The 12,646-nt window shown below is 42.7% G+C and overlaps 1 protein-coding gene and 1 long non-coding RNA gene across 2 annotated transcripts in view; one reads left to right on the top strand and one right to left on the bottom strand.

The window, feature by feature from the left end:
- Nucleotides 1-10,277, bottom strand: part of TG (thyroglobulin) — a 147,979-nt gene extending 137,702 nt beyond the window's left edge. The window contains exons 1-7 of the mRNA XM_051778582.1: nt 10,179-10,277; nt 8,435-8,543; nt 7,471-7,568; nt 6,812-7,015; nt 6,312-6,471; nt 2,198-2,304; nt 946-1,089 (exon numbers count right to left, since the gene is read on the bottom strand). Of these exons, the coding sequence (XP_051634542.1) occupies nt 946-1,089; nt 2,198-2,304; nt 6,312-6,471; nt 6,812-7,015; nt 7,471-7,568; nt 8,435-8,543; nt 10,179-10,266 (910 nt within the window). The 5' untranslated portion in view covers nt 10,267-10,277. The remainder of the gene's footprint in view (nt 1-945; nt 1,090-2,197; nt 2,305-6,311; nt 6,472-6,811; nt 7,016-7,470; nt 7,569-8,434; nt 8,544-10,178) is intronic.
- On the top strand, nt 54-1,036 carry LOC127467076 (uncharacterized). The gene is made up of 3 exons (XR_007902967.1): nt 54-215; nt 601-700; nt 923-1,036. It is a non-coding gene; the product is annotated as an uncharacterized LOC127467076 (long non-coding RNA).
- Nucleotides 10,278-12,646: the final 2,369 nt, after the last annotated feature.

Raw genomic sequence — 12,646 nt, 5'->3', positions numbered from 1 at the left:
GGCTGTTACAGTTTCATCTGTTTTGACAGTTGTTGCAGCCCCAGCTACAGCCAGAGCTAAGCCAAAACCACTGTGCAGTGAGAGGAGGAAGACACTTTCCAGACTCCCCAGAATTATCAGCTTGTCCCAAAACCAGAAAAATGTGTGACTACGTGGCCAGAAGACTGACATCAGTATCTGCTTAATATTTCTAACGATGCAACTCCTTAGTGAGGGTCAGACAGCAATGTCAGAGGAGTTTTGGTGGGAGGATGAAGTATCATGCAGGGGTTTTAAACTTTCCTTGGCCAAGGCAGTTTTCTTGGGCTCTGGTGCAGGAAGGAGGAGGTACCTGACCTCCTGTCCCACAGAGTTCACTGCCTGTGGGCAGAGAAACTCTCCCCATGTACCTGCCCTGACCAGGAATGGGCCCAAGGACAGATCCAAAAGTTCAGCCTTGCTGGCTAAGGCACTACAAACTGTTGTGTGACCTCCTGGGAATGGAGCGTGTTGTGGTCAGTCTAAGATCCTTCCTGTTTCTGAGCGTACCAACATAAATTAGAGAGCATTTTCTCAGGCTTTTAATTTAATAAATCATCATATCCATCTCCATAATCTCAGGGCAAGAGATACAGAGGGTTCATGGGATTTCAACTGATGTGAACTTCAAGTGCACAGGAAAGCATTGATCAGAGGACACGTACAATCAGCTGGTACGAATGTAAGTGCAGAGTAAGTGTCTTAGTTACTTCTTACCTGTCTTACCTTACTTTTCAAGGTAAGAAGGTAGGTGCAGAGGATAAAAGGCAGCTGTAATTCAGAGTCCTTGCATCTTGCACTGAAATTGTGTTGTTATAAGCTTTTAGAGTGAGAAACTCCTAGAACAACTCTCCCCAATGGCACCTGTCATACATAAGCTACGAAACTGTCACCCTTTTTACAGGGCATCACCTGGGTGCTACTTACACCTGAACTTTCCAGAGGTGGCCAGCTGAACTGCCAGGAACCGCCTCTGGAGGATCCGATAGACGCCGGTCTCTGAGAAAGTGCGGGCGGGCTCTGCCGCGGAGAAAACTGTGTCGTAAACCTCATCAAGCAGCAGCTCCAAGCCTGGGAAAGACAGACTTTTAGCACAGAGCCTGGTTTTAAGACAAAAAGTAACCTGGTTTATGTCACCAGAGTAGCAGAACTGGGAGACCATAAAGAAAAAGAAATCCGATGCTCTAAACAGGCCAAATGTGAGGTTATACTGCATAACCCTAATGTACCCAGTGCTGGGTGCCCAGGCACTACCTGTATGCCCTGACATCTATTAAAACAAGAAGGAGAAGTATCTTGTAACTGGCTGTTTGCTGTGGTTTTTTAAGGCTCAATCTGCAGTAAAGACAAGGATGGAATTTTGGAAATTGATGTTATCAAAACCAGTTCCCGGTCATTTTGGTTGCATACTAAAAACCAAGATGTTCAGCAGGTTTCCTGAGTGCACAAATCTTTTGAGAACTTCTCTCCCTTCTGGGAATTAAATGTTGAACTTCTTGTCTCTCATCTAAATTTTAAACTATTTTGCTTTGCATTTCTCCCTCTTAAAAAAAAATAAAAAAACCTACAGTATCTAAGAAAGTTCTGGAAGTTCTCAACCTTCTAATTCCTCCTTGTTGAAAATAAAACATTCTTTCTTCTGAAGTGTCCCATCAACTATTAAGATGTCTAAAAGGTATCCTGAGGCTATGAGAGAAGAGGAAGAACTGCCTGATGTCCCTGCTAATGGTTAAGGTGGTTGGACTAGATGTTCTGTAAAGGTCTCTTCCAACCCAAACCATTCCATGATTCTACCTGAGCAAGAAGAAAGACTTCATTCTCCAGGCCCTTTATATTCCTCTGTATTTGCTAATTGGACATATTGAATATGAGGCAGTTTTCTGGTTGGACAGAGGATGGACATTCAGAAATCCTATTCCACCATTCCAAAAAGGACAGGGTTAGCTCCCAGGCAGCATCTCCACTTGATACTGACTGAAGTGGTGCTCCAAAGGGTAGGATTTCATCAGTGAGTTCCAGCCTTTCCCATGGGCACTACACTGGTCACAGTGGTCTTACCCCTTGTAAGAATGAAATTGAAGATCCAAATGAACCTGAAGACTGATATTTGTTATTTGTCCTTTCCCTTGGGAATTCAACACCACCCAAACTAAAGGATTAAATGCTGGTGGGCACTTACCAGTGTCTGCCAACTCCCTCCCCAGGCTGTCCACACAGTGACAGTATCCAGAGATCTCCGGGAACTTCTCCCGCAAGGAGCTGAATGCCTGGAAAGCCCTTGGGAACCTGGAAGCAAAAAAAGCCTCCTGTGAAGAGCCCAGGGAGGGCCATCAACAACAACAAGCATCATCTATTTCCTTCCTGAATTTGTACAACAGAGATGTCTGCATAAGGTCAGTACAAAACCCTTTGGTCTCCTTTTGGCAACCAGGCTCTGACATGATCCAGATCAGTGTTCCAGCAGGATAACAAATCTCCTAAATGCCACTTTTTAAAGAAACACATGACAATCTCCCTTCAGACAGATTCCTGACCCTTCCTAAGCAGCCACCCAGCATCTAACACTCATTTTCAATTCGATTCTCAACTTTGAAAGTCTGCCAAAGAGTGTAAAATAGAAGGGCGTTGGCTTAATGTTATTATAGGACCCATATAGTAGCTCCTTCCACAAATCTGCACAGGATGGCAGAAAGCCTAAACAAACAGGTTGCTCCCCCTTCCCTACATGCTACGTGTGCTTTCTGCACTGAAATAAGTACAAAAGCTGATAAAAACCTCGCTAATATCTTTCATTTCAGGGCATTGCTCAACAGATTGAGGAGAAGGAAAAAGGGTTTTTAATGTGCTACAAGTAAGGCTGACTTTTACTTCTGGAGACCAAAGAGATATTAGTTTCCACTGTAATATTCTAGGAGTGACAACAGCTAGATTCCAGGAAAGTAATGATTTAAGAAGGAAATTTAATAGGGTCAGAGTTGGAAAAAACCACAATAAATGTGATCTTAACTGACAGATATCCTAGGGTTTCTCCAAGCAAAAGATAAGTTTTTCTAGCTTCAAAGTGCCAGGTTCCAAAACAATCATATTATTTTTCGGACACATCCCCTTATCCCAAAATACGATAAAGGTGTGGTGCCCCAGCTGCACGGGGCTTATTTGGGAAAAGCTAGCAACAGGGAAGTGAAATTTTCTGCTCAAGACATTCAGAGAGTTACACAAATTAAGTTTTTACCAAGGGAGGACACTCAGCAGCAGATTGGGCCCAGATTAACTGAGAAAAAGCAGTTTCCAGCCACCCTGTGAAACTGGGACTGTGACCAGGTTCAATTCCAGTGCCACCCTCCAGCAGCCTCAGGGATGCTCTAGCACATGCAGCCTGAGAACAGCAATGAAATGCTTGTCTGGCTCAAAGATGGTGCTCAAGTGAGCAGAGCAGAGCAGACCAAGGAGCCTTTGCCAACTCCAGGACTCTGCCTGAATAATAGAACATTTTGGGTTGAAAGGAACCTTAAAGATTATCTAGTTCCAACCCCTGTGCCATGGGCAGGGACACCTTCCATTAGACCAGGTTGCTCAGGGTCACATCCAGCCTTGAACACTTCCAGGGACAGGGCATCCACAACTTCTCTGGGCAACCTGTTCCAGTGCCACACTCACAGGAAAGAATTTCTTCCTAATATCTAAGTCTAAACCTACCCTCTTTCTGTTCAAAGACATTCCCCCTTGTGCTATCACTATATGCATTTGTTGAAAGTCCCTCTCCATATCTCTTGTAGCCCCCTTTAGGTACTGCAAGGTGTTATAAGGTCTTCCCAGAGTCTTCTCTTCTCTCAGCCTGTCTTCACGGGAGAGGTGACTCCTGAGAGCTCTCCCACCTCCTGTCAGGAGAGCTGAAAATGTTACTGCTTCCTCCTTTTTCAGGACATCAAAGCACAGGCTTGGAAATGCACAAAGCAACAGCAACCTCCGTCAGAGGAAGGGGCTGGTAACCTCAGGGTTGTCCCAGTGTTACCCAGCCATGCTGTCATCTCAGAACTTGCACAACCCTGTGCAGTGCTGCTGTGTTCTGGTACCCTTCCATGTCTTCAAATTAAAACCTACTGACTCCTCCCACTTTGGATTGTCAAATCCTGCTCTGCTGCTGACACTGGCATGCTAAAAGCAATCAAAATGTCATACTTCACAGAACAGAGGGACTTATGTCATGTATTTCTGTGGTCTTTAATGTACACACATAACATAAAGATGCTTGGGGTATTTCAAGGCCTTTCAGATCCCCTGGATTATCATGCAGCAGCCACTACCTAACTGGGAATATGATCTCTACTCTGCACTGCTCATGTCCTTGGAGTTCATCACCTCAGCATCTCAACACCTAGCTGAGTGAAACAGGATTCAGTGAAAAAACTCTGCATGGTGCTTTCCTTCAAAGTTAAGAAGTCACAATTATGCTACTTTTATCTGGGGCAGCTGTATAGTCATATCCTGTCATTCTGGTTATTTTTGTTGCAAGTTGAGAGTACAGGTAAATAAAGTACAAACAGATATAAATTAGGCCCGTACAAACAAGAGGGCAGAACTTTTCTCACCTTATGTGGAAAACTCACTTCCTAACACATTTTTTTTCTTTTCTCAGAAAAGAAAAAAACACAGCTTTTTAACCACAGCCCTTACAATGAGTAGCAATAACTCACAGTAGCAATAACACAGAGTTCCTCATCTCTCAGAGCCAGGTTAAAACAATGGATAAAGCAAAGGTGACCACATTTAAGTTATGGATAAATTTATAGTGTATCTATGTGTTTCAACAAGAATATTTGCACTCAAAAATACAGGAAAGCAAATAAAAGCGAGATTGTTAATCTTGTCTTTGAACTTTGAGTTGCTCCACTGGTTCCACATGAATATAAAATATGGGTTAAAATCCCTGTTGTACTACAGTTCTTTGCTATGGAGTTCATCACTTCAACTCTGTATTCTGACCCCCCCTTTTTCGAGAAGGGATAGATAATGACACTTCAAGCAGGAGTAGTGTGAAAATAAATATATTAATGACCTGAAACACTCAGATATGATGGTAATAGGTTAAGTCAATGCCATAATTAGAAAGGTGTAGAGCTGGGAGTAAAATAATCCTGCTGTGATTAATTACATGGCACAGACACAATGTAAATCTAATCTCACAGGTCTTTGCAGACAAATCTCCCAATGGGAGGAAAAAATATACCAATTTAAAGCATTGATTTCTCCTCTGTAATTGCTCTTTTAGAATTTCCACACACCACAGGCCAACAAACAAAAAAACCAAATTATTTTGCTCTTGCCAAAATAACCTCTCCTGAAGCTCTGAGAAATTTGCATTGTGCATTTGGGCCCATCCTTCAGTTTTTCTTAAATTAAAAAAAGAAAATAGAAAAATTGACATTTACAATAAAATTGCTTTGCTGCTACAGAGCCAAGTCAGAATGAGGGATTACATTTACTCCACTGGCCTCCAGCAGGGAAATGTGCTGACTGAGATGGCCCTCATGAGAGACGAAAAGGTTTCTCTGGAGAGTCTGAACATCTGTGCCAAAACAAATTCCTCCCCCTTCAGTTCCCATTGCCTCTCCCTTGTTTCTCCATCTCAGTATTAATTCCAGCTCCACCTCAGTATTAACTCCCAACAGCTTCTTGCTCCCACAGATAAGGATTTGATCCAGCATTCTGGAGCCTTCTCCAACTCCCTCCAACTTCCTAAGGCCAGTCGTACACCAGCATAACAATTCATCACTTGCTTGATTCTCCTGTGAGCAACCCTGGCACTGCCTAAACAGATAAAAGTTTCCCATCATCACATGGAACTTCACCTTTGTATCTTGCCTCTTGTCTGTCCATTCATCTCTTTTCATCTCCCATAGGGAACTGTCTTTCCTACTTCATATATATATCTGAATTCCTCTGCTCCTTCTGTATTTATCTCATTTGGTGCTGTCCATGTGAGAAGTAGCCCTGTCTACTTTTCCAAACACGGATTGCAATGTGGCATCCAGTGCTGTGTGAAGACACACAGATTACACTGCAGGGATGGAATACATTTTTTTAAAAAAAATCAGCAAATTTAATTGAGAAGGAAAAGGCTTTCTACTGGGTCCATTCATTAACAGAAAATAACATCATGTACAGTCACAGAAGAAGGGTTTCATGTGGGGGAAAAAAACCCACAAAAAAACCCCCAGTAAGACACTGCCACTTCAAGTGCCTGGAAGAGGTATGCAGGACTGCTTTCCTGATTCAGAGGCCTGAGCTCTTACCTGTTGTAACTATGAACAAGATCAAAAAACATCATGTCTGTTGTATTGACAAACTTGCACTGGACAGGCAGAAACTCTCCATCTGCTGAGCACTGTGGGGGGCTCTTCTCCCCAAACCCATGCAGAATGCGACGGTCTCGGATCTCACAGTTCCCTGGGCCTGATAGGAAGAAAGGTAATGTTATTGGGTGTTTTAACTTCCCCTGAACAGCTGAATAGCAGCCCCACTGTTTGGAAGGGGTTTACATTCATTACATTGAGCATGGACACTGAGGTGCATCATCTTGTTTTTATGAAGAGCAGGGAATTGTACTCAATAATCTTATAAGTCCCTTCCAAGTTGATATATTCTTTGGTTCTACAAAACAGGAACTTCGATGGTTCGGTTAACTACCTATAATTCTATAGACTGCAGTGCCCAGGTTCCTGATCTACCACCTTTCATTCAGACCAAGCCTTTCAAACCTACAAACCCCACCATTTTGTTGAATATTACTTACACCGTGCTGGCTTTCCTCTTTGCCTGGTGCCATAAATCTCCATCCCTTCTGGATCTACACACCAGCACTGCCCCAGCTCCATGTCACACTGCACCTCATCAAAAGCCCCTGAATCCAGGCACTGAGGGATGTAGGAGATGCTGCTGCTGTTGATGTATCGACTCACCAAGATCCTCTGCTTTTGCAGCTGGCAAAAGGACAAGCCTGAAACACCAGAGAGCAGCACTGTTAGATGAAGGTTCTTATTAGGCACTGAATCATTTATTAAGACAACATCTGAGTTGTTTTGGAACTACGAGTTCTGAGTCTGCCACCCAGGTGTTGTGAGAACATTGATGAATTTGAGGTTATGAAAATTGGCACAGAGAAACCTACCACAGATGGGGTTAAAGCTCTCTAATTCAAAAGCCAATACACTAAATTGATCTTTCATTCACAATTTACCTTAGTCTGACCTTCATAAATACAGACATCCAGGTGTATCAGGATTCCATGATTAGCCCTGAAGAAACTCCAGAACTTCCACTAGTCCCAGCAAATTATAACAAACTAGAGGTCATCAAAGTCTAGGGCTAACTTATTTTTCATTTCAGCAGTTCAGATGCAGATTTAAACAGTTCTTTACCCAATCTGAACAGAAATAGACACTTGTGACTCACAAGATATGGGATATCCACTCTGTCTGCTGCCAGGTACCTCAACACCATTCTCATCCACACACCAACAGGAGAGACCATTCCTACTGCACTGGACTGTCCTGAAGGAGATCACAAGTAATATTTTTTATTTTGTGAGTGACAGAGTCCTCAGTCAGTACCAGACACAAAACTATAAAGCAAGCCAAACAACTTCAAGTACTTTAACATCACTAATAAGGGAATCAACAAGGGCTGTGTTTCTGGTGACTCTACTCGATGGGAACTCTTAATTTTAGTAATTCTGTGAATTCTTCAGGAATTGCAGATATGTGATTTGAAGTCATTAAGGAAGCAAACGGGTAGGACACAATCCTGATCCTCATTATCTGAGATTCACCATACATTTTGAGATAGTTTCTAAGTCAAATCTAGAATGGCCAAAGTTGCCACCAGAGGCAACAAGATAACAGTAGAGAACATTACAATCTGTACTCAGCTTCAGCTTTAAGTTATTGGCTTCTTGCACCTTCAAGCAACACACTGCTCTCTAAATCACTGTTCTCCATATGCTTTTTTGTTCCTTTACTGCCTTTAGAAGGAAACCCAACTGTGCCACTTACAGCAGAGTGGGTAACTTCTCAGTCAACTTGGTTGACCTCTGCCAGCTGGCACACACATTCACCTATGAGCACGTGTAGGATGACAGCAGCTGCATTGCACAGCAACCTGCACCAAGTATTTAACATGCAAATAATGCTGCCAAGACTAGTCTTAGAGATTATTTCTTAGATATTATTTCCAGCAACAGGGAATTCATTCAGGAGAGGCTGGATCTGCAACATGGCTCAGTGAAGTCACTTCAAGTCTCCTGCACTCATCATCCTCAAGTCCACTGATAGAGAGGTTTTTCAAAACAGGCTCAAATTTCCATCAGCAATGAAAGGTGACCTCATATAACAGCAGATTAACAGCAGGGATGAATTACCTGAACTGGCCATCTTCTGAGCACTGAGGAACGTAGGCTTCTCCTGCTGAAAAAGCCTTTTCCCTCTGAAGTTCGCATGGACGCAGTGGTTGGGAATCCGTCTGATACTCTGAAAGCAGCAAGAAGGTAAAAACATAAGAGTGATTTCACCACAAACCTGTTCTTACCCTGTTAGTGCCAGCACTGCGTGGTAACAATCCCAGGTTCATGGGTCCTCCCTGGTTGTTTCCCTAGTGCTTCTTGTGTGCATTTCTGTGTGGGACAGTGAGAGGGAGGTACTGAAAAAATTTGCTGAACTGCCAGCTGCAGGATGAGCACATGGTGGAGATGCTCGTGAACTCCTTTCCCAGGTCTGTGTTTAGTTAGTCTCAGCTCTGTTCTGTACTGGCACTGGTACCTGGGGTACATAGATTTAGTTGTGCCTGTGACCACAAAAGAGCCCTTTGCCATAACCACACATATCACTATTAAAGTTTCTGAGTAATTATTCTTTATTGAAGTCACTCATTACTTCACCAAAATGAGAGATATTTCTTCTTAATCTCATGAACAATCTAAGAAGAATCAGTCTAGCAGTAGTGTCAAACTAATTCATATTAGGAGCACTCTCAATTTTTACTAGGGTACATGATCAAATACTGAAGCCACCTAGCAAAGAAACAGTCAACTTCTCAGTTCTTAATGCATTCAAAGCTGCATTTGCTGCTGTTTTAGGAGAATGATGAAATTCAGTAAGTTCTTTTTCACAGAACAAATTAGTTGATTTGACACTTTCCCCATCCTCAAAATCTGATTAGTGTCATGCTCTTAAATCCATTGACTATTTATAAAAATACTGCAAACAAACCCATAGGTACAGTGATTTAGACCAAAGGTTCACTTGAGCTAGTATTTTTTCTGAATGTGACCACACACAGTAGTGCAAGTACATCATAAGTATTCTCAACACTTTTCACCTTCAAATATTCAATTTGCAGGTCAGGGAACTTCTGCAGCCACAGATGGTTCCTGTGCATCTAAGACCTCTCAAACACAGCTGTTTCTGTGAGTTTTTACTGTGTCTCCTTAAGACCATGTGAAAATTTTCATGAAATTGTAACATTTCACATTATCTCATACACAGACAACTACACGTAGGCAAACCTCACCATTTTCACCTCAAACATGACTCTGAGCCAGTTGCTCTGGGATGTGTGGAGATCTTTGTGTACAGTGCTGGAGCGGGTCCACCAAGACATATGAGTTAAAAGACTAATTCAGTGATTCAAATTGCTGGTTGTGCAGGACTATCAAACTCAGACCAAAGAACTAGGGCGGTGCAGCACTCAGGCTACCCAGTATCTTTAGGTTCAAGCCAAAATTAGATGATGGCACATACAGGTAGAAGATGTAATCTTAGGACCTTCACATCTCTGCAGCACCACATCTGCAGCACCATGTCTGCAGCTTTTCTTACCTAAGCTCCTTCTGTAGCCCAGTCTGTTCCTTGAGAAAACTTTTTTTTCCGCCCAAAATCCAGGTGTGCTAACTCAGATAAACCTGACCACTTAAGATCCTTATAGTTTATTATTTAACCTGGACCCCAGACTCAGTTTCCACAGCATACAATAACTAGCTAAGTTTGCAGCGGGCAAGAGTCAAGATAATCACATATGTCATCAGAAAAACACACAGAGCAGCACAAAGATCACAGGACCACAGTCACCACTGTACACAGGCAGAAGAAAAGAACAAGAGTACTTACCAAATATATTGGCTGTTACTATGCTAGTAAAGCAGCAAAGAAGGGCGCAAAATGGGATGGATCCCATCTCACGATGGGATTGCTCCATCCCTTCTGTCAGGGAGGCAGCCCTGTGCACCCCGTGTGGCCTTTACCTGCCTTTTTATAGCAACCATCACATGGATGGGTTCACTCAAGTGCTAGTAGACTGGGTATAAAATTGGGTGAGTGACGCACACGATGCTTCTGGGAAAACTGCAAGAGGTTCGTTCACCTGAACTGCCCTCGTGGTTCTCCTCAGCCAGTTCTCATCCCCGCTCCAGGGAGCACGACTGAGCCCGGTCAGTGGAGAGAACAAGTGGCAGCAGGTACAGCAGGTGGCAGGGGGGGACTCAGTTACATCAACAAGCAAATTGAGCACATTGACATGACCCCAGGCAGAGCTCTGGCTCTCACCTGCACTGGGGCACAAACAGTATCTGTTCTCACTATTAGAAGTGCACCTTTTTGCATTCCCAGAGAGCCTGAGCCTGCTGAGGGACAGGTGAGAGTTAGGCCTGCGAGTGCTGCAGCATTAGGAGTAAATAGAATTCATAATGTGGTTATTTATTAAGTGAAAAACAGGATGGATGCAGTTCCATTGACTGAAGTGAATTGAGGGTCAAAGTCAAACACATTCAGTCTTTTGCCTTTACTCTCATTTGCACCATGCACTTTAACACAGTCAAGAATCTGACAGAAGCAGCTTTGCTTCTTGGGCTATTCTCCAGCTATAACATCTATATGACCATAAAGCTTGTTAAGCCAAGTTTTTTGATACTAATTGCATGCAAGATCCTCAACCTAAAATATGTCAGAAATATTATTTCCTTGGTTCCAGAGTATCACTTCTCAATTGTCCACCTCTTATGAGTCAGCATTTAGTTGCACCAGGAATTACGAGAACTGACCCTCACTTGTACAAAGGTGGTTGGATAAATAAGCCCAAAATAATTAGGTAAATAATAACAGCACATGTTTGAAGTTGGATTTGGGTGGATTTCAATAAAAAGTGAAAGCAGCACTCTTGTTTGTGATTCATGGGTACTAGACAGTCTAGAAATAACTCTATCTACTGATACTCCCCTACAGACCAACACTGTACTAAGAGTGATCCAAGCATCCTTCTGTGTGGGTCGTAGACCACTGCCATGCCATGGGATTTGATGTACATGGTAAATATGATCTCAAACAGCAGCACGAGTTTGATTTAGCATGACTAGGCTTTTAAAAATGAGTGGGACTATATGTGGAATTTACTTTCAAGCAACCTACTCTTGACTTGAGAAAAGTCAATAGTTTGCCAAAAGATCAAGCTGAGAAAAGATGAAGAACATGGCCAATGCAGATGACAGATCACAAAATGGCAACCCTTAGAGGGATAAAGACAACAAATCCTGTAACAGCCCTGACTGAGCAGGCACAGACAGAAACTGAATTTCTGGATTAGCGTAGCATTTGTAGGGAAAATACATGCAGAGCAAAGCAATCTGCCGAAATAGCCATTATTAAATTAGGGTGGCTGAATCAGGAAGGAAGTAAAGTTTGACCATGACATATATTTCTGACTCAAGGGTGCTTTAAGAGCATCAGGTTCATGTCTGACCCCCATGCAGTGGGGCAGACACAGGGAAGCAACCAGAAACAGCCCAGCCCAGTGACACAGGCTCTCCAGGGGCAGCAGGAGCTGTGCTTACAGGCACCACAATGGAACACACAACCAGAGTGTGCTGGGTGTGTGATACTGATTCAATCCAATTTTCTAAAGTTATTAGAAAAGTGTTATTCAGGTTCCTTGCACAGCAAAAGGGGAGAGAAGCAAGCTTATTAAGGTCACTACTCACTTTCCTCTTTTATTCTTTGCTACAAAAGGCTGATAATGGATTAAGGCAGACAGGAACCCAGGAAGGTGTCAAAGAGCTATTACTAACAGAAAGAAGCACAAATCCACAATATCTGAATAGTGTAGGTTCCCAAGATGACTTTTATTTCCTTCTGAAACACTCAGAAAACAACCTCTGAGTTAGGCAGAACCGCCAAGTCTCAGAAACCTCTTAAAAAAACAAAGTAAGAAAAGGAATTTTGGCAATTTGCATCCCTTAAACCACTTCTAGATGTGCGTCAAACCAAGGTGGGCATCTTGGTACATGCACGTTCAAGGGGATGTAATAGCCCATGGATTAAAAAGGAAAAAAAAAATTGTTTACAGAGCAATACGTGCAATTCACATTCATCAGAGAAAAAGAGGCACTTGTCTGTGGTTGAACAAATACAAACCAAGAAAAGCTTTGCATGACCTTCAGCGGAGGGAAAATGGAATTTACCTCTATTTTTAGCACCTGAGAAAAAAAAGAATAGTATCTTAAATTAGCTCACCAATGAAGGGCAGAAAAGGAGTAAGCAGAAAAAGTCCCCAGACCATTAAGCCTTAGAACTATCATGTCTTCAAA

Source organism: Manacus candei, unplaced genomic scaffold (genome assembly GCF_025592945.1).
Source record: "Manacus candei isolate 608988 ecotype Guabito, Panama unplaced genomic scaffold, ASM2559294v1 h1tg000013l, whole genome shotgun sequence".
Lineage (NCBI taxonomy): Eukaryota > Metazoa > Chordata > Aves > Passeriformes > Pipridae > Manacus > Manacus candei.
The sequence above is the reverse complement of the archived record's forward strand: the minus strand, read 5'-3'. Positions and strand labels throughout refer to the sequence as shown.